The sequence below is a fragment of the Pelophylax lessonae genome (assembly GCF_965119305.1).
Source record: "Pelophylax lessonae genome assembly, chromosome: 1".
NCBI lineage: Eukaryota > Metazoa > Chordata > Amphibia > Anura > Ranidae > Pelophylax > Pelophylax lessonae.
The window spans coordinates 277,654,642-277,681,584 of NC_138768.1; the positions used below are offsets into that span (position 1 = coordinate 277,654,642).

General features: G+C 41.9%; 1 protein-coding gene across 2 annotated transcripts in view; it reads right to left on the reverse strand.

Annotated features, from left to right (window-relative positions):
* BICDL1 (BICD family like cargo adaptor 1) overlaps positions 1–26,943 on the reverse strand; it is a 172,896-nt gene that overhangs the window by 75,379 nt on the left and 70,574 nt on the right. For both annotated transcript variants that reach the window (XR_014224845.1, XM_082243157.1), the window contains exons 4-6: positions 22,830–22,976; positions 15,422–15,601; positions 7,727–7,945 (exon numbers count right to left, since the gene is read on the reverse strand). Coding sequence is in view for 1 of the 2 variants with exons in the window: in XM_082243157.1 (XP_082099283.1) it covers positions 7,727–7,945; positions 15,422–15,601; positions 22,830–22,976 (546 nt within the window). In the remaining variant the exon portion in view is untranslated. The remainder of the gene's footprint in view (positions 1–7,726; positions 7,946–15,421; positions 15,602–22,829; positions 22,977–26,943) is intronic.

Sequence of the window (26,943 nt, forward strand, 5' to 3'; positions counted from 1 at the left end):
CGTGATGTAGTCATGGAGGAGTAGAAGAGGATTCCAGTGGCAACCTGTGAAGCTCTGGTGAAATCCATGCCCAAGAGGGTTAAAGCAGTGGTGGAAAATAATGGTGGCCACACAAAATATTGACACTTTGGGACCAATTTGGACATTATCACTTAGGGGTGAACTCACTTTTGTTGCCAGCGGTTTAGACATTAATGGCTGTGTTTTGAGTTATTTTGAGGGGACAGCAAATTTACACTGTTATACAAGCTGTACACTCACTATTTTACATTGTAGCAAAGTGTCATTTCTTCAGTGCTGTCACATGAAAAGATATAATAAAATATTTACAAAAATGTGAGAGGTGTACTAATTTTTGTGAGATACTGTAAATATATATATATATATATACACAGTGCATTGCGAAAGTATTCGGCCCCCTTGAACTTTTCGACCTTTTGCCACATTTCAGGCTTCAAACAAAGATATAAAACTGTAATTTTTTTTGAAGAATCAACAACAAGTGGGACACAATCATGAAGTGGAACGAAATTTATTGGATATTTCAAACTTTGTTAACAAATAAAAAACTGAAAAATTGGGCATGCAAAATTATTCAGCCCCTTTACTTTCAGTGCAGCAAACTCTCTCCAGAAGTTCAGTGAGGATCTCTGAATGATCCAATGTTGACCTAGATGACTAATGATGATAAATAGAATCCACCTGTGTGTAATCAAGTCTCCGTATAAATGCACCTGCACTGTGATAGTCTCAGAGGTCCGTTTAAAGCGTAGAGAGCATCATGAAGAACAAGGAACACACCAGGCAGGTCCGAGATACTGTTGTGGAGAAGTTTAAAGCCGGATTTGGATACAAAAAGATTTCCCAAGCTTTAAACATCCCAAGGAGCACTGTGCAAGCGATAATATTGAAATGGAAGGAGTATCAGACCACTGCAAATCTACGAAGACCTGGCCGTCCCTCTAAACTTTCAGCTCATACAAGGAGAAGACTAATTAGAGATGCAGCCAAGAGGCCCATGATCATTCTGGATGAACTGCAGAGATCTACAGCTGAGGTGGGAGACTCTGTCCATAGGACAATTAGTCGTATACTGCACAAATCTGGCCTTTATGGAAGAGTGGCAAGAAGAAAGACATTTCTTAAAGATATCCATAAAAAGTGTCGTTTAAAGTTTGACACAAGCCACCTGGGAGACACACCAAACATGTGGAAGAAGGTGCTCTGGTCAGATGAAACCAAAATCGAACTTTTTGGCAACAATGCAAAATGTTATGTTTGGTGTAAAAGCAACACAGCTCATCACCCTGAACACACCATCCCCACTGTCAAACATGGTGGTGGCAGCATCATGGTTGGGGCCTGCTTTTCTTCAGCAGGGACAGGGAAGATGGTTAAAATTGATGGGAAGATGGATGGAGCCAAATACAGGACCATTCTGAAAGAAAACCTGATGGAGTCTGCAAAAGACCTGAGACTGGGACGGAGATTTGTCTTCCAACAAGACAATGATCCAAAACATAGAGCAAAATCTACAATGGAATGGTTCACAAATAAACATATCCAGGTGTTAGAATGGCCAAGTCAAAGTCCAGACCTGAATCCAATCGAGAATCTGTGGAAAGAACTGAAAACTGCTGTTCACAAACGCTCTCCATCCAACCTCACGGAGCTCGAGCTGTTTTGCAAGCAGGAATGGGCAAAAAAATGGATTTTTGTAAAATCTTACCGTAAAATCCTTTTCTCTTAAGCTCATTGACAGACGTAGTCCTCCTTGATTAATATCAACTCGGGTTATACTGCCCTCTACAGGAGTAGGACTAGACAGGAAAGAAAACGTTCTGGCCACACCCTAGGGGCAGTCCCAGAGGGTATATCCTCTCACTTCCTGCTACAGCAAATCAGTTATGTCACAAAGCAGTGTTTAGAGAATTTAACCAAACCCAACTCAAAAACAGAGGGGCGGGTACTACGTCTGTCAATGAGCTTAAGAGAAAAGGATTTGACGGTAAGATTTTACAAAAATCCATTTTTCTCTAAGAAAAAGGGAAAGGGGGACATGATCTGAGGTATAGCTAATAACTGAACCTCCATCCCTGGTATACATAAAAACAAAAGCAAGATTTGTGGGACTTTAAATGAGGGCAGTCATTAGTAAATATTGAAGGTAATATGCAATCTCATAAAAAATGATTTATTACACAATTCATGAAAAATACATTGTAAATAAAAATGAAATTGTCCACATATCAAAACTGAACATGAAGTATTTAAATTCATAAAATACATACATAGTAGTCAATCAATAACTACATAGACATAATCCGTCAGTACACTGTATAGATAAATAAATAGACAACATGGAACTCAGTCTTCAAATGTTTTTTCTTCAAATCTTATAGGCTCTACGCGTTTCGTGGTTCAATGTCCACTCATCAGGAGCTAATTTGAAATTCTGGGTTGAGGTAGCCAAAAAACAGAATAAAAATAAAAAAGAGTTTTCCAACCAACAAGGAGGTCAGCTGAACCCAGCGAAAGTCTAACCCGGGGCTGAGGCGGATAAGTTGGCCGAGGTTGGTACGTGGGGAGGAGGAGATGAAGGGAAAAGCCTGGAAGTATCCCATAGGGAGAGAAGGACGATACATCCCAGAAATCGGCAGTGGTAGAGAAAGAATCATGACCAGATCAATCCATAAAGAACAGAGCAGTAGCGTCCTGACTCGTCCCAGCTCCTCAACTCAAACACCCCTCCGACAGCGGCAAAGTTGTCTATTTATTTATCTATACAGTGTACTGACGGATTATGTCTATGTAGTTATTGATTGACTACTATGTATGTATTTTATGAATTTAAATACTTCATGTTCAGTTTTGATATGTGGACAATTTCATTTTTATTTACAATGTATTTTTAATGAATTGTGTAATAAATCATTTTTTATGAGATTGCATATTACCTTCACTATTTACTAATGACTGCCCTCATTTAAAGTCCCACAAATCTTGCTTTTGTTTTTATGTATCCATTTTTCTCTGTCGCTCATTGACAGACGTAGTCCTCCTTGATTAATATCAACTCGGGACGTCCGAAAGCAGTGCCACAAATGAGGGGTGGGAAATGGAAATCAAAATCCAATCTAGAAGGCCCAACCGGTGCCAACTAGAAGTTTTAAAGGCTCATCAATCACACGATGAGACTCAACTGAAATTCCAAAAGGAAAAAAATCCTCGAGGTAGACCACCGGTCTCCTCAAATTGCGGCCTGCAAAACCTTGCGGCCAAATGAGGCATCCGCCGATGCCATCACATCAACTTTATAAAATTTTGTAAAGGTATGAACCGACGACCAGGTAGCCGCCTTGCACACCTGGACCACTGACGCCTGATGGCGGTAGGCCCAGGAAGTACTAAGCGCTCGAGTGGAGTGTGCCTTAACAGGGAACGGAGGATTCCGACCCTTAATAGAATAAGCCTGTACCACCGTCTGTCTAATCCATTTGGAGATAGTCGCGGCAGATGCAGGCAACCCCTTTCTGGGGCCATCCGTGATCACAAAAAGTGAATCCGTCTTACGGAACGATTCCGTAGTCTTCAGGTATACCCTGATTGCCCGAACCACATCCAAGGAATGCAACGCATATCCCTGAGGATGATTGGGCTTAGGACACAAGGAAGGTAGCACAATATCTTCATTCAGATGAAAATCTGAAACCACCTTAGGAAGAAAGGATGGCTTCGGATGAAGAACTACCTTATCCCTATGCACCACTAGATATGGGGAATGGCATGATCATGCAGCCAGTTCTGACACCCTGCGTGCAGAAGTGATAGCCACCAAGAAGGCCACCTTCTGGGATAATGTAAGCAAGGGAATCTCCCTGATATTTTCAAAGGGAGATTTCTGAAGAACCGACAAACACCAAATTAAGATCCCAGGGCGGTAAGGGCGCGCGCACTGGTGGAGCCAAGTGCCGCACCCCCTGGACACCAAGGAATGAGTAGCCCAAGGCTTCTGAAAGAAGATTGCTAATACTGAAACCTGACCCTTGATAGTGCTCAAGGACAGTTTCTGCTCAACCCCCTTTTGCAGAAAAGCCAAGATTCGGGTCACTGAATAGGTCCGTGGGGGAAATTCCAAAGATTCACACCACGCGATAGAAGTCTTCCATGTGCGATAATAGACTTTCCTTGCTTTAATTAGAGTAGGAATAACTGAAGCTGACAACCCTCTGTCCTTCAGTACCTGGGTCTCAATAGCCAGGCCATTAAAACCAGCGACTGTAAAGCACGATGGAAGATCGGTCCTTGAGACCGCAGATCCTCCCTGAGAGGAAGTCTCCAAGGAGCGTCCGCGACTAGCCTGTCCAAGTCGGTGTACCCGGCTTGACGAGGCCAGCTCGGAATTTCCAGGATAACTGGAGTTCCCTCCACCTCTATCCTGCGGAGAAATCTCAGCAGGAATTTGAGAAGACATATAGTAGCTGATACTGCCTTTACAGGCCATTCAGCGTGTCTGCTGCGTCCGCTAGAGGATCGCGGGTGCGAGCCCTGTTGAGCCAACCTACCAACAGATCCATATCCGGGGTGCCCCAATGAAGGGACAGCTGGTGAAATACCTCTGGATGAAGAGACTATTCCTCTTGATCCAGAATCTGACGGCTGAAATAATCTGCCTGTCCACCCCCATGATAAATATCGCGGAGAGAACTGGAACAACTGTTCCCCCAATAAGAATGTTGGCCACTGCTATGGCCGCAAGGGCACTCTTGGTGCCCCTTGGTGATCGACCCAAGTCATGACTGTGGCATAGTCCGATTGGATCCGAACCGGGCTGCCCTGGAGCTGCTCGGTCCCGTAAATCAGACAAAGTCTGATCGCTCTCAGTTCCAACACATCTGTAACCTGGAATTTATCAGAAGAAATGACTTCCCCTGGCTGAGCATCGGAGACCGAAGCCACCAGACCAGAGCCTCCCTGGTCCGCTCACTCAATCGGATCCGATTGTCCAGGGAATCGGGATTCAGATTCCATATGAGAAGAATCTCCTCTTTGGAGAATTCGGGTATGAGACTGGGCAAACGGTACTGCCTCTAAGGAGGCGACCATCAATCCCAGCCAGTTGACGGACAGCAACATCCGAATCATTGACTGAATCTTCTGGAGTTTCTCCGCATGGAGAAACACTCTTGCCAAGGATGTATCCAAAATTAGGCCCAGATAGTTCAGTCTCCTGGTGGGAACCAGGGATGATCTTTGGGAAAAGCAACGAAAACGCTGATGTCCTGCGAAGATGGGGATATGAGGATAGGCATCCTAAATGTCTATGGACGCCAGGAAATCCCCCTGATGCAGGGAGGCCACCACTGTATGGATGGACTCCATCTCTTCCAAGACCAGAATTGGACGCACCTAGCCCTTTTTCCTGGGCATTGTGAACAAGTTCGACTAGAACTCCTCCAAGGAATGGGAACTACCACTGCTTGTTGTATCAAGTTGTCCCCCGCAAAGCTTTTAAGCGACCCGGGGATGTCGACTATTGGAAGGGAAGAATCGCACCGGTGGAAGTGATCGACACTCGATCTTGTATCCCGACCATATGACCTTGCGAACCCCTTTATCCGGGATTCTGGAAAGCTCTGGATCCGGAAACCGGTGAAGACGTCCCCCCACCCTAGAGATGGGTGAGGCCCATTCTGTCAATCCAACGGGATAACAGTGGCTTTATTTAGTCTGGAAATCGGTGAGTCCACTATTGGTGGTACCGTCCATCTTTGTAATGAGGGATTCCTCAAAATGATAGCGCCTAGCCATGCGTTTGGAAATAGCAGGGCTCATTTACGGACGACCCTATTTGGGCAAGGGAAACCCTTCACCATTTTGGTAGGCTAGCTAGTACCAAAAAAGGAATATGAGTCTCAGCTACCTCTGCCGGTGTAACCTCAAGATTTAAGGTTTCCCGGACAGACACAACTAGTGCTTCCACCAATGCTTCTTGTGCTATGGCGGAGGCAGAAGCGTCCTCCTCACTGTCTGAGGAGACCGTACCTGAGACAACAACCCCAGAAAAGGGACTGCAATGACCAGCTCAGAATCCGTATCTGAGGTATCAGATGACATAGGGGTAGGTGGGGGTCGCTCTTCTTGACCCCCGTCCCTGACAGGCTACCTCCACCCGGGATACCAAAGACTCCAAAACTGCTGATAATGCATCATCACAAGTGGGGTACTGGAGGGTCCTGTGGCCACCCTGAGGGGATCAGGTGGGGATACATGTGTGGCAGGGTTCATGTAACAAGACACTTGCCAGCAAACAAAAAAATTAATTGCAAGAAAAAAACATCTTTTTTTTTTTCCTTTTTTTCTTTTTTTTTAACTTATTCCCCAAGCGCAGTAGTGCCCCTCAGTCTACCTGCTTGGACCCCTTTAGAAAGAGAGAGAGAGAGAGAGAGAGAGAGACCCCAAGGCTCACCTGATGCACAGAAGTTTCTTATCAACCTGCTTCCAGCACTGTCTGTTACAGACAGGAAGTCTTTGGCTTGCTTTCCCTGGGCCAAGGAGGCGGCTCCGCCCCTTTACACGCCTTCCGGCGCCTCCCAATTACTCCACGAGGTTTTTGGTCACCTCAAACATGGCCGCCCCCATGCTGGAGACACGAGGCTACGCCAATATGGCGGCCTCGTGCGATCTGCAGGAAAATGGCGGCGGCCTGTGTAGGATAGCGGTGGCTTGCAAGTTAGCAGCTGCCTGCGGGATGTGTGCATTCGGCCTGTGCGGCCTGCGGAAGTGCCTCGGCCTGCGGGAGGTGTCCTCGGCCTGCGGGAGGCTGTGCGGCCTGTGGAAGTGACCGGCTTTCTGGAGGGATGGCAATCTGTGGCTGCAGTAACTCAGGCATAGGCATTGGCCTGTGTACACACTAGACAGGTAGGATACCTCTATACCTCAATAGTAATGCCTTTTAGTAGTCTGCCACTGACTTCAGTCACCCTTACAGTCATATAGTGACTTTAGATAGTCAGCTCCCAAACCAAGCCTCCTGGTTTCTATTCACAAAAATCACACTCAAATTGGGGGATCTGTGACCTGTTATAGGATAGAGGGGAGACCCAGAAACTGAGTGTCCGACCATCCCAGAGAGGGGCCCGCGTCCACCAACAAACCCGACAGGGGGAGAGGGGGAACATTCTACTCACCATACCGGAACCAGGTGGGCGCCAACTCCTGACAGAACCCCACTCCACCGGGGTGGGGGGGCTGTCGACCAATACGGACGCCGTGACTCTGTTGTTACAGCTGTAATTTCAGCAAAAGGTGGCGCTACAAAGTATTAACTTAAGGGGGCTGAATAATTTTGCACGCCCAATTTTTCAGTTTTTTATTTGTTAAAAAAGTTTGAAATATCCAATAAATTTCGTTCCACTTCATGATTGTGTCCCACTTGTTGATTCTTCAAAAAAATTACAGTTTTATATCTTTATGTTTGAAGCTTGAAATGTGGCAAAAGGTCGAAAAGTTCAAGGGGGCTGAATACTTTCGCAATGCACTGTATATATATATATATATATATATATATATATATATATATATATATATATATATATATATATATGCATACATACATACATACATACACATATACGCACATACAATATATACACATACATACACTGCACCTATTAATACATACAGGCAGGGTCTCTAGGTAAATGTGAAATGGCATTAAAGTTACCGCTGCTTCACAAGTGTCCAGTATGCTAAGTATAAGGCTCTTCAGTTCACTCAGGGCAGTGCGGAGGCTCCCAGCTGGTACGTCTTTGGCAGATGAGGTTTCAGAAGATTCATCCATAGAGGAGTCTGTGGATACAGCAGAATCCGCACTTTCATTGCCTCTGAGCTGGCAGCAAAGAGATCGGACTTGGCAGTGTGCTTCCCAGAGCTGCAACCTTAACTAGAAGTAAAAAAACAAGAAAAAAAACACATTGCAATGTTATTATGGTGAAACTGGGGGGCATGATCTTGATTTATATAATGGATTTTTCATTCCCATTGTAATTAAAAAGTGAACATTAAAAAGACCCTGTCACCAACTTAAAAAAGTTCAGGTAAAAACTCAGAAAAATCAAGTATTTTAAATGCCTACTTGCATTGTTTTTCATTTAGATAAATCATTTTTTTATTCACTTACAATGTGAACACACTAGAAACGTTCACTAATCATTTCCCTTGAACAGCCCCATCCCTGCTTTTGTCATACCCTCCCCTTTTCTAGGAGTGTCTAATTACTGTTTGTGCTGATCCAGCTTCTCCACCCATCCCATTACCTCCAAACATAAATCCTTATGTAGCAGTTTGGGGAGGAGCGAAGGGGAATTACTATAGAGTGTTTCCTGAGTGACAGCTCTCAGTCTGCTGGGACTGCTGGCACCACATCCAAGATGCTCAGGGTTTTTGGATGTTTGAACTAGGAAGACTTTTGCAAGTACTGTAAAAAACATGCATAACATATGTTAAATGCAAATAATCTTATGGGAAGATTTATTTTTGTATTAATGGGCTTACGACAGGGTCTTTTTAAATTCGTCCATGTTCTAACATAAAGGAATCATATATACACACAATTACATATAACATCCAACACAATTTACTAGTTATTAAAATACGTGTCATACACCCTACTATTGTCTTCATTCGTTTGGGTGCCAATTCATGCTCACATAATGTATGTGATGGGCCTTTATACCAGACTACACCTACAGAGACTCTTCTGCTAAAAATGTGATTACCACAGTCCCAGCCAATGTCAGTAACAGAAGGGACTCATTTGCTGCTTCTATTTTTAAGTGAAAGCCAAAACCCTTTTTAATACTTGACATATCTGTGTGATGTGGTTTTGCATGTCAAATCAGAACTTCAGGCTAACATATAGTAAAAGACCACCATGTAAAATGACTCTGTCATTACATCAAAAACCTCAGAAGAAGCATGCCTGTAAAAAAAAGACTGTGATTACTTATTTATCCTGCTACCCACACACTGTTCTGTTTACAATGTCTTTACGTAAAGTCTGCAAGGAAATCATCATTTTCAGGGGTGACAAATGCCTGGGTCCCTGTAGTGCTCACTTGTTCCTTCTGCTAACCTTCACACTTATACTGTATCCTATAATGCAAAGAGGTCAGAAGGAAAAATCACTAAGCAAAAAAAAAGGTTTATAGAAGAGAAAACAATCAGTAGCCCTGCGACCCTTGAGAATGACCAAGGATAATTGCTGTAGGGAACTGAAAAATCCCAACTTCCTAGGAGAATGTGTTCCAGTAGGGAAGGAGGAATTTACTCTCTAAGAGCAGAAGCCCTGGAAGTAGGGTGGAATGCCATACACGGATCCCTCTGCGAGGAACAGAAGAAGGGTCAGTTAGTAAGGGAATACAAAGCAGACCGCCATAAGACAACAGTCCTGACCCTGCAATAAATATTTGACATGTTTTCAAGGCAGGGCACAGGGAGGGAGAGTGACATTCCCACAGAAAGCGATAAAATAAATGATAGGGACACAAGGAAGACAGGTTTCAAGGGTACTTCATCCCCATGAAGCATAAGAAAATGAGGAGTCCCAAGAATAATACAAGGGAATCCAAGACAGAACTACAGCTGTTAGAATAAAAAGAGAGAAGAGGGTCTTTTGTCTTAAAAAGGCCCTTATAAGAGAATAACCTCTTTGAGCACAAAGGGAGGGCTCTGTATGGGCAATGAGCACCTGAGGAGGGCCCCAGAAAAATGACAAGGATAAAGAAGAGCAACATCTTGCAAAAGAGTGCACAAGGAGTTTTTAAGCCAAGATATTAGGAAGGGATATGCAAGGCCCAACCTAAAGGCTAGGCTTTTTTAAGATTCTAAAAGAAAAAAGGTTGAAGCGTGAGAAATGGGAACACGTTCAAGGATGAGGTCCCCTATCGATAAGCTAGATGAGAACTACCTTACATGACAAATTATAGGGGAAGGGGCGGGGGTTGGTTGGGTTGGGGGGTAAGGGGTTAACAATCTGCATGCCCCTAAGACTCAGAGGTTAGAATGAGCCTAACTGGAAAATATCTGGATAAGATCTGGACAAGACTCTGTAGATTAGTCACATAATATAAGATGTACACTGAGATGAGCAGGCAAGTGCCAGGATACCTACAGATTGCTTATGGAGAGGAAACAAGTACAAAAGGAGGTACGGAGAACAGGGGCCTGTGACCTTTTCCAGTACCAGGAAATATGCCAACCGTTGACAAAGGCCAGCTCATTTTGAGGAGATGAGAGGAGGAATGATCAGCTGTTAAAACAGGTAGCCTGGCGATGCTTGACCATGATACAGTGAGGAAGGGGCGTATGAAAACTCAGGGCAGAGTTTGAGGATTGTAGGCCAGGAAGGCCTGTATATGAGAGGGAGCCCATGTAAGGGAGCTAACCTCTGCATATAGTGAAGTGTAGAGTTTCAGTGACTGAGTAGAGATGCTGGGCACTGGCTGTCCTGAAGGATTCTGCCAGTAGGACCTGGAGATGCAACCAATGGGAGCCAAATGCAGCATGTTCATGAACATGGAATCAGTAATACAGAAAATATTGTGCTGAAAGGAATGTCATTATAAGAATGAGGACAGCAAAAGAGATTCTTTGTGTACCTATCCTAAGATCACAGTGAAAGAAAGGGTATGGACACTTTGACAAATATGGAGCAATTGTTAACAGAGCCCCCCCCCCCCCCCCCACCATTTGTCAAGGGGTAGTGGCACCTTTTAATGCAAAGAAGTCTTTAGAGCAGGGATAGAGGCCTAAGTGGTGACAAAGTGAAGGACCTGCAGTAGATGATAACTCCCTGAGGGGCAAACATATCAGATCCGTATGGTACAGGGGGCCCATAAAACTGGGAAGCATGATTGAGGATGGTGGAGCAAGAGCCCCCTTCCTTCAGTAGTTGCCCCAAGGTATTCCTCAAGGAAACTTCCAAAGAGGAGTTCACCTAGAAAATAGGGTGTTCTGCCAACCAGGCTTTAACACCTAAGATTCTGCGCACATGAACAGATAGTAAAAACATTCTGGAGATCTGACTAATCACATTCTCCATGGCATAAAGAGATATAGAAGTACACTGCTGAGGGCAAAAGTTGTAATCCTGCAGCCAGATTAGGATCATCTATAATCTCCAGTCCAGTTTGCCATGATCTGGGTATGTAACCTAGTGGCAATAGCTTGTTGCAGGCTGTGCCTGCTAAGGCAAAGGAGGACTTCAAAAGAGTCTCTAGATGTCTACAGTATCAACTGAATCCTTAAAGGGGGAATACCATTATTGGAAACAGTAGTTTGATTTTTTTTTTTAGTGCAAGAATAGCTAGGTTCACAGTGGGAACAGTCCAACACTTTTTAAACTCCCCTTCCATGGGGTAAAAGACATTAAAATTATCAGGAGGATGGAATAACCTCTCATTATGTAATGCCCACTTGGCTTAATCAAGAATAGAGAAAGGCTTTCTTGGAATTGCCTTCTTTTTCCTGCACATAAGAATAGGTGGGGGATATAATAAAATTTGGGACCGGTGGCTGCAATCATCTTGGACGTGCTGTTCTTGATGACTCCTTTCACTCGTTTAAACGCTGCGGCTGGGGCCTACCATTTTTTTTTTCTGCAGCGTTCAGGGGCTGTTGTGTTTCTTTTTTTCTCTGGTGTACTTCACACTTTTATTTTCAGATATACTATTGTCGAATATGACTTTCTGTACTCTCATGCATCCCATCCTATTCGGTTGGGACCACGTAGGATATTTGGGGACCTTTTTGTTTTTTTTTCTTTTCTTTTTGTTTGTTTCCTGCCCTCAGTTTTATTATTGGCACCTGACTGTACTTGCTGTTATGTATATGCTTTTGATTGTGTCGTACTCCTTATAAGTTCATGTTGTATTTTGCACAGTTTAATAAACTTTGTTTCTGATTAAAAAAAAGAATAGGTGGGGGGTGAGCAGCACTAGGTGTATCTTTCCAGAGCCTAGAATGCCCTGCTTCAACTAATGAGTCCTTAGTAGCCAGCATATGGCAAGAAGCTAAAGTTGTATATTCAGGAAAAATCACCTCACTCTCTGTTAAAAAGTCAGCCCCCCCCTCGTATTCTGCAAGTGGAAGTGAACTAGAAAGTTCAGACTGTATTGTCTGAAGATAATCAGAGGGTGGAGAGACAGAGAAGCATGTATGGATGTTAGTACCTGCCAATTTCAGAAGTGGTGATAGCCTTTGGAATAGATAAAACAAAGACAGAGAGTTCTGTTTAGTCAGACAAGCCACATTTTGCGTGTCAACCTGGTACAAGGGGTTTCTTCAAAGCCTGCAGCAGAATGTCCATTGTTTTCCCAATGTGCTCTCGCTCCTGGGCGCCTGTAGCCCTTAATTACTAAGGGAAGATCGTTCACTGTGAGGTACTCACTGAATAGATACAGATTGAGGGTGTTCAGTGTGTCTGGTATCAAGGAATCACAATAACGCAGGTGCTAACTAAATTCCTGTGGATGTGTCTCGGAGGCATCAGGCAACAGGTGAGGGGACATGTCCGCAGAAATGGGGGCTGAAAGTGCGCAGTCAGGAGTCTTATGAGCACTATGTCACTTCACTAGCAAGAATATAATTTCTGGTAGTGAGGTGGAAGAAATTTTAAATAGGTATATGTTATAATAACGTTACCTAAGTTACGTTAAGACCAAGTAAGCGAGACAATAGTAGTCAGGGCAAAAATCTTAGTGTAGATTAACACATAACATCTGTCTTGTGTGCCTAGCCATGCGGTATGTCTTGTAGGATAAGCATATAGGGTAGTATCTACTACATATCCAGGTAATAATCCAGCAAGACATATATAGCCAGGAAACTATAAATAAATAAAGGTACCCTATCTTATCTTGCCAATAGATCCTGGCTTCACCCATCAGCCAGGGTGTGGATGCCATAAGGTTAGACCACAACCCCTGACATGTATAGCACCCTGCAGCGAACTCACTTGTTGCATTATGTACCAAGCTGAGCTCCAAATGCAGGATCCAGTGCCTGAAACAAACTTTATAGGCCTGGCCTGCTGTTACAGGGACTAGGCAAGGTTCCCAAGATATTCATCAAGGGTAATCCATACAGAAACTGCTAATGAGCCATAAGGTAATAAGCAGTAGGATCTTGATTGAAGTGTCAGTCGAAAAAAGGAGGTAAAACTGAAAATAGAAAAAAAATATTCTCCAACAGCAGAAGGGTTCAATTACTTAAGGACACTAGCAAAAAACTGGAGCCTCAATGAGTGGGCAGGGTTATATTGGTACACTGGTGGGCGATTCCCCGCAAAGCATTTGCCAGTGCCCAATTACCTGAAGGTAGCGACATATAACCCATAGTCTGAGAATCAACTCCTGGATCCTGCACTGTGTGATTAAGATAACATTTTTGTTTTGGATAGAGTAAGAAATAGTTAAGATCCCTGTCAGTTTTTTTCTGTCTGTGCCTTGTTGAGGAGATTTCCTTTTGCTTCCTGTTTCACATGTATCTTTAGATCTCTCTAAAGTAGGGGCATTCCCCTCTTAGATGTCACTACAACAGGTTTACCATATTGAACATTTCCCCTAATCTCTTCTCTTGTTCCTGTGACAATTTGGATTTCTTATCATGGAGGCAGTGCTCACCAGAACTAAATGCAAGGGTGAATGTTCCCAGTGGGGAAACAGACAGCAGTAAAAAAACTGACACTTTCATATTCTATCCAAAATGTAAGTAAAATAAATAAACATACGCTTTAAATTAATTTTTAAATAGGCTAGTTAGAGAGAAAAATTTTTATAGGTGTCTTTACATGAACTTTATGTAATCCCTGTACAGCAGGTCTGAGGCTGGAAGAGGAAGGGGTAAGAGAAGAACTGTGATGCAAGAAGGTTGTAGTACTCTGTAGAGGGCTGTCAATCTAACACCAAGAGTTTACTAACAGGGGGAGAAAATAGGATGGGTGAAGTCATTGCCTTATGGGTGTAACTATGCTCATAATCACATAGGCAGATTGGGGGCATGTCAGTGATCAAGCTATAATGCTTAACTGCAGTGCAAAAAAATAAGCTCGCTCTGAAGCCCAGAAGCCTGCTCTCACTCCATGCGCACTCAATTTCCCCTGAAACACCGATGACATCCTGAAAATCCAGATAGCTTTATTGAGCAACAAACTGTGATTAAAGTGATTGTAAAGTCTTGGTTCTTTAAAAAAAAAGAAAAAACATGTTATACTTACCTTCTCCTCTTCTCCGGTCCCTCTTTGCAGCTCCTGGCCTCTCTCTCCTATAGAGTGCCCCCATAGAAAGCAGCTTGATATGGGGGCACCTGAGCCAAGCTGCAGCTCTATCCATTCAGACATGGAGCTGCCGTTCAGCCCTGCCCCCTAACTCTCCCAATTGGCTGGTTGACTTTGATTGACAGCCGAGGGAGCCAATGGCACCCAGCCAATCAGGAGGGTGAGTCCGGGACGGCCGAGGGACTCGTGGAAATCGCTGGACAGAGATCGGGTTCAGGTGAATATTAGGGGTACTGGGGAGGCTGCTAAACACAGAAGGTTTTTTAGCTTTATGCATTAAGCTAAAAAACCTTTTGACTTTACAACTCCTTTAAACCCTGCTCTGGGTGAAATGCGTTAAACGAGAGTCCTCAGATGTAAGGTCAGCAGTGTGTGCTGTATGTTGCTTGCTTGCTCAGTAAAGCTAACTGGATTCCCAAGACATCATATGTTTCCTTTTAATCTGAATCACAAGACTGGCTGAACAAAAATTAAAAACCTTTTGGCAGGTAAGACTGTTCAGATATATGCATTTCAACAGTGTATTATGCTGTTTGCCCAGTGATCCATCCTCAAGATGTTTCACATATTGTTATCAGAATGCCTTCAAACATAAGGTTATGCCGACAGCTCTATCTATAAGGCTTCCAGTAAGTGACAAGGACAAAGCTTCCATCACAGAGATTACACTTCTAACACATCCACAGTATCAACAAGGGAGAGGTCTGAGTGAACATACTGTAATGAAGCCTTGGCTGATCCTGTGTTTTGTCTTCAATTCCAGCACACAGCTATAAGAGATTAGGACACAGGTATGTATGGCCAAATATGACAAACAGCATCTGTATTTAAAAATGCAAGACCTTTTTAAGCTCAGTTCTAAAGAATAGTATTACTGCATACTACTATAAAAAATGTATTTGCTTAGGACAGTTACAGATGGTGAAGTCAGCTGATCATATTAAAGTTTTCTATGCAAAGGTAGATCCTGCTATTCACCATTAATACATAGACACCAAGTGGCAGGGTTGCTGTCCAATCCAAATGTGACCCCTCAAAATAAATTTCTAATGTTATGTATTTTAGAAAGCATGTTGGATATACCTGTTCACGTTCCTGTTCCTGCTCCTCGGCCTCAATACTTTGCTCAATCTCTGACAGCAGTGAGGTACTTGTGCTGTTTAGATTTTGGAGACTCTTTTCATCTCGGAGTTCTTCCATCTTCACCTGCAGCTGCCGATAAGAAAGCCTTAGCTCCTCCAGTTCCATCTGGCTCTCCCCCAACTGCAGAACAACACAAAAATGTATCACGTTCAAAGAGAAAATGTTAAAAAAAAAAAGTTCCAGCATCACAATTATTAAACACTAATTTTTAACAGTGTGTAATAGTCAAACAAGTAAATTAAATTAAATAAGAAAAATAAAAAGGTTGTCATAAGGTTAGATCATAACTAAACTTACCTCTGCTGCAGTAAAGCGACATCTGCAAGCTCCCTCACTAGCCTATTTTCTACCGGTCATTTTTCAGGTTCAGCATGTTCAGCCATCTTGATTAGCTGGATAATTTTAAATCATGCAGACACTCAGGCATACCAGTTAGTGTACCGGGAATTTATGCATGGCCATCTCAGTGTACACTGTACAGAAGTTTGCAAGCAGAAAGGTAAGAAGCATTTACTGCAGATGAAACCTGGTATGTCTCTCCTGCAATAAAATATCTTAATGCTGGCAAATTGTTTTTTTTTGTTTTTCTTTAAGTGCCACATTTTATCTATGCCATGCTATGCGTTTTATTTAACAGATGTGCACAGCCCATTGCATTAGGGTGTGCACCCCAAAGCTCAAACATATTTGCATGTGTATATATACTGTTGGTGTCAGCAGAGAAATGGACGGTGTCAGTAGAGCAGAGATTGGTGACAGTAGGGCAGTGGACAGTGTCAGTAGTTTTTAAGGAGCTCCGATAGGGGGCTTTGGTAAAAATCAGGGGTCTCCATGTGTTCAGGGAATTTTTTGTCAGTTTGTACTCCTCCAAAGTTAAGCCATCCAGGGCAGAGATAGCATGCTTCCTGGATGGGTGTCATGTCCCTCGGTTGTCTGATGTTGATGTTGGGCAGCTTAATTCTCCCTTGTTGGTGGATGAACTGCTTGAGGTCCTAGGAAAATTGCCTAGGGCGGTTGGTCTTCATTCAGAGGTATACAAAAGCTATGCAGATAATTTGCTACCGTCCCTTTCAGATACCTATAATAGTGCTTTTGAGTGGGGGGCTCTGCCTCAGTCTGTGAATTATTATTGTTTTTCTCAAACGCAGGAAAGATGCACTATTGCCCAATTCATACAGGCCAATTTCCCTATTGACATCAGATGTTAAGCTTTTGGCAGGAGTACTGGCGACCAGACTAGCGAAAGTTATTCACAAGTTAATTCACAGAGACCAGTCGGGTTTCTTCCTTCAAGATCTTGAACCTATTTCTCAATCTACAACTCCCAGTAGATAATTCTGGTTTTACAGCAATTTATTACCTCAATGCTGCCAAAGCTTTCAACTGCATTGAGTGGAAGTATCTGAGGGGGGTTTTAGAGAAATTTGGGCTAGGCGGCAATTTCATTAAGTGGGTACAGCTGCTTTATGTGCTTACATGTAATGATTAAGCAAATTTTCAGTGTGTGAAATGCATCTTCCATGCAGCCTATTGGTGTTCTGTGGTATCATATTGGGAAACTCCAATAAAGGATTTTTGAAACGAGCTGTGGTGTACAGCTATTTATTCATTTGTTGCTTTATGTGGCCCCTACTGCTAGGCTGATTACTTGTGAATTATCAGTCCCCTTTTCTTTATATAGGGACAAATGGCAGGGGCGACCACTGTCACCCCTGCCGTTTGCTCTTGCTCTAGAGCCTTTGGCTACCCATATTAAGGCCTTATGTGATAATACAGGATTTCTGAGGGGGGCATGAGAGGACATTGTTGCTCTATATGTTGACGACACCCAACTTTATTTAGGTGACATGCATAAATCCCTTCAAAATGTCATGGCTCACATTGAGAAATTTGGGCCCTTGTCAGGGTTTTCCATTCATCGGAAAAAGTCAGCTCTAATGCTTTTAAATGTGCTACCAGCCCCTTTGCCAGCATGTGCCAGTTCCGTACAAGTGGTATCATCTTTTAACCACTTAAGCCCCGGAGGATTTTCCTGCTAAACGACCAGGGGGTATTTTGCGATTCGGCACTGCGTGACTTTAACAGACAATTGCGCGGTCATGCGATGCTGTATCTAAACAAATTTGGCGTCCTTTTTTTCCCACAAACAGAGCTTTCTTTTGATGGTATTTGATCACCCGTGCGATTTTTACTTTTTGCGCTATAAACAAAAAAAGAGCGTACATTTTGCAAAAATAACAATATTTTTCACATTTTTTTATATGAAATTCCCCCAAAAAAAAATGTAAAAATCAAAATTTTTTAAAATTTTCGGCCAATTTGTTTTATGCTACCTATGTTTGGTAAAAAAAAAATCGCAAAAAGCGTATTTTGATTGGTTTGCGCAAAAGTTATCGCGTTTACTAACAAAGGGAAAGATTTCTGTCATTTTTGGTGTTTTTTTTTTTTAACGTGTAATGGCGGCGATCTGCGATTTTTTTTGCGGTACTGCGACATTGGGGCGGACAGATCGGACCCTTGACTGACATTTTTGACACTTTTGGGGTTACCAGTGACATTTCTACAGTAATCAGTGCTATATATATGCACTGTTACTGTAAAAATACACTGGTAGTGAAGGGGTTAACTTTATTTGGGAGGGAGGGGCTGTGTGTGTCCCTAGGGGCGTGCTTTCTACTGTGATTGGCTGTGGCTTGAGGTGTAAGGACACTGATCAACGGATCTACATACTAGATCCGAGTGATCAGTGTTTTTACAGCGAGGAGAATGACAGGTGGCTTGTTTACACAAGCTGCCTGACATTCTCCTTCTCCCCCGCCGATCGCCGAGTGACCGGCGGACATCGGGTCCGCTGGTCACACGCGCGGGGGGGTCCGTGACCGCGCGGGAGCGCGCCTCCGCGGGCGCGCGCTCGCTCCCCAGAGCCTCACAGGCGAGCGACGTAGACCTACGTCACTCTGCCTGTGAGGGGCCGACTGCCGCAGTAAATATACTGTGAGCAGTCGGCAAGCGGTTAAATGTTAAGGTATTCATGTCACTACAAACACTAAACGGCATATAGACTTGCAGCTAGTCCCTCTAATACATAGCTTTTGCCTCATGTTTTCAGCCTGGTGCAAGCTTCCCTTGCCAGTATATTATTTAATTGAAATGATCTGGGCTCCACAGCTATTATATTTTTTTCATAATTCCCCAATTTGGATTCCCTGCAAGACGTTTGATCGTATAGATTACCTGTTTAGAGACCTAATCTAACATAAGAAAACGTCTAGAATCAAACTATCCTCATTACAGTTTGGAAAAGAGCAGGGAGGTCTGGCGGTTCCCCCATTCTAAGACTTACTATATCACTTATCAACTGCAACGTATAGGTAGGGGCCTTCTTCATCAAACTGACCCTATTCGTAGTCTTTTAGTGCCCTTGGGTTTGGCTTATTCTGCATTAAAACACCGGGAGGCTGAATTTTCATATCTACCTTCTAGCGCCCCTACAATTGTTTAGCGAAAAAAGTCTATGAACATGTACTAGGTCTACATTGGGCATTACAGGTTCTATACAGAGCACTCCTATTTAGCATAATTCTATTTATGTGGAATTGGACAAGCGCTCTCTGACCAGTTACTATATATATATATATATATATATATATATATATATATATATATATATATATATATATATATATATATGGGTCCTATACTTAAATCCTTCTCAGAGATCCACAAAGAATTTGCTCTTCTCTGGAACCAATTTTTTTTAGATACTTGCATATTTTGACATGCTCTACAGATCCAAGCCCATCATTCTACTTTTATGTTGGTGGATCACCCAATATTTTAGGATGTCCTACTGGAACAGGACAAGAAGGGTATGATTTGTCAATATTTATTCCATTCTTTTAAATAGTTCTCATGATGAATCAAAATTACCTTGTCGGAATGGTTGGGAGAGAGACCCTAGGAGTACTTGGAGCTCTCCCATTTATTTTTACTGCATAGGGCTTACAGAACCCTGTGTAAAGGCAAAAATTGACCAGCGCTATGGAGTGTGCGGTGAGGCGTGAAGGGATAACAGGTGTAAGCGGCCAACACTCCACTTACAGAACCCTGGCCCAGTTGTACCGTTGGGGATGCAGGAGCTCCCCCTTATGCCCTAAATGTGAACGGGATACCAGGGATCTTCTCCATATGTTTTGGAGATCCCCAAAGTTATTCCATTATTGAAACTAAATCTCTTGTATACATGTGTAAACTTCCTCGTGATCCTATTGTCTGCTTATTGGGGGCATTAGATGAAGAAACACTAACTCACCAGGCCCTTGTAGTGGTCCTTTATCTGCTTTATATTGCCCGAAAATAAATTTCTTGGTTCTGGATGTCGACTCGTATTCCCACTAAAAAGATTTGAGTTGAACAAGTCAACTATATTCTTTTATAGGAGAAACTAAGGTATCAACATAGGAATGCCGCAAGGAAGTTTTATTCCATGTGGCAATGCTGGCTGGATACTCCAGGTTTAGCTCAACCTCAGTTAATACTTAATAGGCTTTTACAGATGTAAGGTTTTACTATTGGGAGGTAAATGGATGATGGGGGCATGACACTATGTTCAAGTCAGGTTCTTTAATACTCAGTTGACTTTATACAGTATGTAATCATTGTGTGCTTATTTCCTATAAAGTCTATCATATAAATGCATTGTTTAATGCATATGGTATGGTTTTAAAAGCGTTAACTTGTATTGTCAATGGTTGTTTTGGTGCTTCTTAGCCCAGTACTGTATAGACTCCTTTTGTTAGGATGATAATATGTATAAGTGTATCCGCAGCTTGGACTACGGACTGTTTTTGTATGCACCGTTTTTTGTCCTTTTCTTTGCTTTTTAATTTTATATACAAAAACTTTGTTTTGGTCAGAAACCCTGTCACAATGAACTGAATAGGTTGAGTGTCAGTGTCTCTTTAAAATTATTCCAAAAACTCTAGAAATGTGCACGGATATCTAATGTATAAACTCAAATAATAGTTATGACTGATAATGTCTCTTCCAAAGAAGGATCGGGGGTACAGGGTCCCCAATCTAAAAGTGCTTAGGGCATATCCCCCAGCTTGCCATTCTAAGTGGTTGGCAAGAAAAGATGAGGATCATAAGTATGCCAGGTGTTGGTATGCTTGTTTTGCTGTCCATTTTCAAACCTTGTAGAAGTGATCAGACAGCTTTATACCAACTAGAGGAGAACAGTCATGACATATAAAACATCTTTAAAAGTCAATAGTTTACTGGGGATTTCAGTAAATCCCCACCTATTATGGACTACTCTGTATCAAACTGGCAACCTTGGCTCCTATCCCACTGGGTTTTCCTGGGACAGAGGTTTGCTATAACAAAATTTCCCCTGTAAATGTGCCCTGAAAATACAGTTGTTCCTTTAAAATAATTTTAATTTTGTGCTCCGACTTTAGTACACCAAGCATTTCAAGAGTAGGATGAGGGCTGTGAAAACAGGGGACCGCTATGTGTAGAATGCCTCTGGGAAGATTTATTTTTTCCTTGGGAAATTTTTAAAGTGGTTTCCAAGGATGATAAAGATGAATACATGAATAAAAGAAAGGTATATCAAAACCTGATCCTAGATATGCTGTATGGCTATAACCAGCTGCAATAAGGGAACCTCCTGAAATCATTTTGGCAGTGGGGATTAGGCTTCACGCTGTACTATGGACACCAACTTACAGACAATATATTACAAAAGATCAAGAACCTTTACAGCGTAATACTTTTAAAGTTAAAATAATTTTTCCAATCACCTAAATGCCCATGCATTTAAAAGGAAGCACAGCTGGGTAACATGCTATATTTATTAAGGCATGCATTAGATAAGTTTGTGGGTTTTTTTTGTTAGTTACATTTTTGTTAACCATGTGCTCAGATTTTTCCCTACAGTGCAGAACCACAGAAACTGTTATGATTATGAAATAATGCTATTATCCTGCCTTTATATTTCTTGCATAATGAGTATATAAGGCAAGTATTCTAATAGTACATAACTAGAAACAATGTATTGGGGCCCTTATTTGTTAGAGATTACAGTCTAAAATAGAAGAAGAAATAATATAAAAGACACAAATCAAAATGCATGTGCTCTTAAAATATCCTAAAGCTGAACTCCAGGCAGATGAGAAAACACAGATGACTACAGTTATGCATATATCAAAAAAAAAAAAAAAAATTAAATAGATTTGTAATGTAACGAGCTTAAACGTAAAGGGTAATTGCACTTTCGTGGGGAAAAAAAAATCAGCAAATAAAGAAAAAACAACATAGCGTATACAATTGCGACACAAATCATATTATAAGTAGTTGTTGTAATTTTCTGAAAATACAATGCAATATGGCTACCTGAAGCTGTTCTGGAAACAGAATGTGTACTGACCACACCCCAGCAACATCATTTCCTGCTTGTGTGATTGGCTCACCAATTTTCCCAGAAGTCTGCCTAAGATACAAGTCAGATTTCTGGCATCCCTTGCAACAAAAGTGTCATTTTTGGTGAGATACTTCCAATAGGAACACGTCGAAAGGGATGCAGGCCCAGCAGCTTTCCTCATTAGAGATCTGCAGCTGCCACAGCTAATAGATAATTATGAAAACTCTCCCATTTGACCAACTCAGCACAGAGGCACAGAGGAAACAACAAGGATTTCTTCAGAATAACAAAAGGTAGGAATCTGCAATAAAGTTTGTTAAAATCCCTGCAATGTACAGAGATCACCCAGAGGGGAATGTTTTTTTCTCAACAAAAGTGGAGTTACATTTTAAGCTCTGCCTCTTGAGATCTCCCTTACAGCAGCACTTGGACTGGGAATAGCAGGGGCAGTTCTGGGAGCCAATCAGGAGGGCTGCTTGCAAATGTGTGGACAAAGAAAATGCTGAGAGGAGGAGAGAGAGCAAAGGGGTGACTTCATCAATCTGTTGCTGCTCCTCCTCTACTCAATCACAGGTTGGGGGTAAGAAAGTGATCAGGGCGTATTGCTGAACAGTGTGTAAATCAGAGTGAATAGAAAAACAAATCTTATAACAGGTTAAAAGCATGCATGTATTTTAACAATGTGAATGCATTTAGCTGCTTGCCTGGAGTTTAGCTTTTAACTGAAGAACTATATGTATTTATAACCACCACATACTACCACTAATACTACTACTACTAAAAACGATGCTAATAAAAGAGTTTGTGTATGTTAACTGCCATGTAGTCTTCTTCAGTTAGATTAAATATTAGGTTATAAGATTCACTAAAATCATACTTTTGTTTATCTAATGGAATGCACTTATTGACTTAAGTATGTACCTGAAGTTCCTTGGCACAGCTCTCTTGATTTAGGGCTAACTCTCGGTCATGTAACTCCTCTACAATTCCCTGAAGCTGATCGTTTTCTTCCATTATAGTGCTCAGTTGCTCCTCAAGCTCCCGTTTACGATCAGAAAGCATCTTTATCTGAAAACCACAAAATGAAAGGAGTCTTGTAAACAAGGTAGAGGGGAACGCAATGCTGCCTGTGCTTCTTCTTCTATCTTGTTAAGAATGATAGAAACCAACTCTCTGGAATCTCTGAGTTGCCTACATAGAAGGGGGAGGTACAACATAAAGAATGTGATGTTCTGTGGAACCAGGGACCAGAAACAGGCAGTGTGGGAGTGCGGAGGAATGCCAGGAGATAAAGTACAACGTAAATCTCATCCGTGGGTTAACTCTTCATCTTGACCTAATGTTCACTACCTTCAAACCGAAACTGAGTTCTCAGTTCTGAAACTAAATTTGATCATAAACTTAACTTGTAAATACAGTACTTGCGTAGAAAACTAGGCAACCAAATAATTTTCCCTTGCCTTTTCTAATATGAAGTATTAAGTATTAAGAAATAAGTGCAAGGTGGGCAAGTGTCCCATGATACCAGTCGCTCTGTAGGCTTTTGTGATTGTATCTATATGCTTTTCTTATGCTAGTCCAGTTAGAACTTTGGTTGAAAGAGTGTGGGAATTAACTTCTGTTAACACTGGTCACCAGGACAGTGAGTGAAGGGGAAATAAACCAAAATGAGACACAGAAAGCAGAGATTCTAATCCCCAATATTAAAGCCCAACTCTGAGCAAAAGATGAAAATACCATTACAGTGGGCCCCTCCACACTGCAAGGGTTAAATGCCTAGGGGTAAAGGGACATGGTGTAAAACCTACAGTACATCACTCCTCACTTCAGCAGGGTCCCTCCAGTGGTGTGATTGGTCCTGCAAAGCCTCCTCTTTAGGTCATACTCCTGCTTCCTCCACATACGATGCAGGTTTAAAAGTGTTACTAAACCCACAACAGTAAAATCAGTCTGTATATGCAGTAATGCATGCTTGGTATACTCACTGTGGAACCTAAGGGGTTAATTCTCCTCATGTATGAAGGAGGTTTGATCCGGTTTTCTCTGATCCTCCCCTTCTTCCACAGTCCCCAATCCATCTCCTGATAGCACAGAGCCTTGGGGGCACTCTGCACATGCTCAGTTTGGTGTTTATTGCTAGAGAGTTTTTTTTCTTGGGATGCTGCATGTGATCAGCCCAGGGCCAATCAGCACTGTCCAGACAGAGGGTCAGGGGTCTTGCAGCCTCATAGGAAAATCAGGGGAGAATGAAAACTCCTCCCACAAGCTTTAACCAGTTCTCTGCTGGACACTGATAAAAGTCACAATTTTATTAAAGTCAAAGTGAATGTAGGGTCCTGGGTTTAGTAACACTTTAATAACCCTGCATTGTACGCAATGACACTGGGGAGCCGCCCACAGCTCAGAGCACCAGATAGAGAAGAGGAGAATGCTGGAGCTGAGTATCCAATTTTCACATTACTCTTTGAAATTTAGCTGTACATTTTCTACAAATCCTAAAACATTCAGCGACGTGCAGTTAACCATGGCAACCAAGTAAACAAACCAATGACATTTGATCTCCTAGTTGTTCTGGGTTACTGCACTTGGTATATACTGTATATTGGCTTAAAAAAGGTGTGTGATATGCATTTTGTGTGCACAATGAAGAAAGAAGCATCCAAGCATGTCTTGATGTCTGACTTATAGATAATTTGTGTGAACAGGAACATGTCAGGCAATAGTGTTTTCCTATACCTTTTGGAAACCTATTGATTTTTCACCTGAGCAGCTGGCGACAACCTTATTGCTTCCTTTTTACCATTTGCAAAATAAACAACATTTACAATGTTCGTATAGATTTCATAAGCAATAAAACATATCTAGACCAAGCTTCATCAAATAAAATCTCAGAGCTAAAATATGAGTAAAAGGTCCTTATAAGGCTGGCCATACATTATACAATATAATGGCACTAGCAATAATCACTGTGTGTTCTCCCAGCAGGGACGGCTACCCCGTGTTTAAAAGCAGCCAAGTATAACAGCAAAGTCCCACTCTCTCTTTCAATTGGTAGTAAAACTTTTAAACACTGGGTATTATCAAGTCTAGTGCAGTGCGTATATATTTTTTGTTACTAATTAGAATTATATAGCTTTTGTATTAAATAGTATTTGTATACATTATTTTAAATGTTACATGAAATTAACAAACGTCACTTTCACAATTGGAATTATGATTTTTCTTAAGCTGTTTTGTAGTCCTATTCACTGGTGCAGGATTAGAGAAGGATCACTGTATCATATGAAAAGTTTTAGGGTAGGATAAGCCTCCCTCCGCACGCATAAAAAAAAAAAAATAGAACCACAGAGGAATTTTTCATTTAAAACAATAATAGGGTTCAGGTATTGCCGAATTATACGCAATACAGAAAATACATTATCGCCTACATATACATGTGTTTAAATCGAAATAATTGGTTGAGTTGTAGGAGACAGTTCTTTCCTTTTTCATTTTATAAAACTGTTGATTACACAAAACAATGGGGTCTAAAATCAATATAGTAAATAAGAAAACTTTGGCAAACATCTAACTCTATACTCACATGGAAAGGTTTATAAATGGCAGCTGTTTAAATCAATGTCAAACATACTTTAGGCTAAAGCCTCGTACACACGCAACAAATTTCTGCCAACCGGTCGTCCGTCTTTTGTCCAGAGTGTGTCTGTTGGTTGGAATGTGCTTTAGACTGCACACGAATTTTCCAGCACGACAGAATTCTACTTCAGAAGTGATGTCATGTGTTGGATTGCTTTCTATGTGTTCTTTCATTTCTGAGCATGCCTAGTCTTGCTCATTAGATTTTTCCCCATCAAAATCTGTACTAATGAGACAAAAATCGGACGTGTTTTGACGGAGGACAAAAATTTTAATGCCTGCACACCAGGATTTTGTCAGCCGAAAAGTCGGAGTCGGCTGTCGAAAGCACCATACTAACAAGCCGAAAATCGGCAGATCGGTCGTCGGACGAAATTTTTACGGCCAAATTTCTTCTCGTGTGTACGGGGATTTACTTCAACCGGTTACTAGGGATAATCGAACTTTTGAAAAGTTCAGTTTGACCAGAACACCCGAACTTCCCGAAAGTTCGGCCCCGATTTCAGAACCCCATTGAAATCAATGGGACCCGAACTTCGGTAATCAAAAAACACCATTTTGAAGCCCTAAAACCCAATAAATGCCCCTAAAAAGTGCCTAGGGTTCTGGGTCATGCCCCAGGGACTATTAATCACACAAAAAAAGTTCTTAAAAATTGTCATTTTTGATAGAGAGCCAATTATTGAAAAAAAAAATGAGATTTCTTTAGATTTAGTGTCTGGGGGGTCTAAAACGTGTACCTGTGAAGATTCAGCTCTGTAGCATGTCCAGAACCAGTGGCTCCACTATTTTCACACCCGGCCGTTTTTGTTGCAGGCGTTTATAGGGCTTTTTTGTGGACGTGTTTGGAGGCAGGCATGACATCTGAACTTCTGTGTAGGGGTATATATACACATACACATGTATGTATATATACACATACACATATATAGGTGTGAAAGTAGCAGAACCCTATGCCTGCGCTAATTAAATAATTTGCAGGCATAGGCTTACGCTCCTATCACACCTATATGTGTGTATGTGTATAAATACATATAAGTGTGTGTGTGTATATACCTCTATACAGAAGTTCAGATGTTATGCCTGCCTCCAAAGACGCCCAAAAAATTGCCCAAAAAAACGCCTGCAACAAAAACGCCCAGGTGTGTTGTTGCAGGCGTTTTTTTGGGCATTTTTTGGGCGTCTTTGGAGGCAGGCATAACATCTGAACTTCTGTATAGGGGTATATATACACACACACATATATGTATTTATACACATACACACATATAGGTGTGATAGGAGCAAAGTCCTATGCCTGCAAATGTGTATGTGTATATATACATACATATGTGTGTGTTTGTGTATATATACCCCTACACAGAAGTTCAGATGTCATGCCTGCCTCCAAAGACATCCA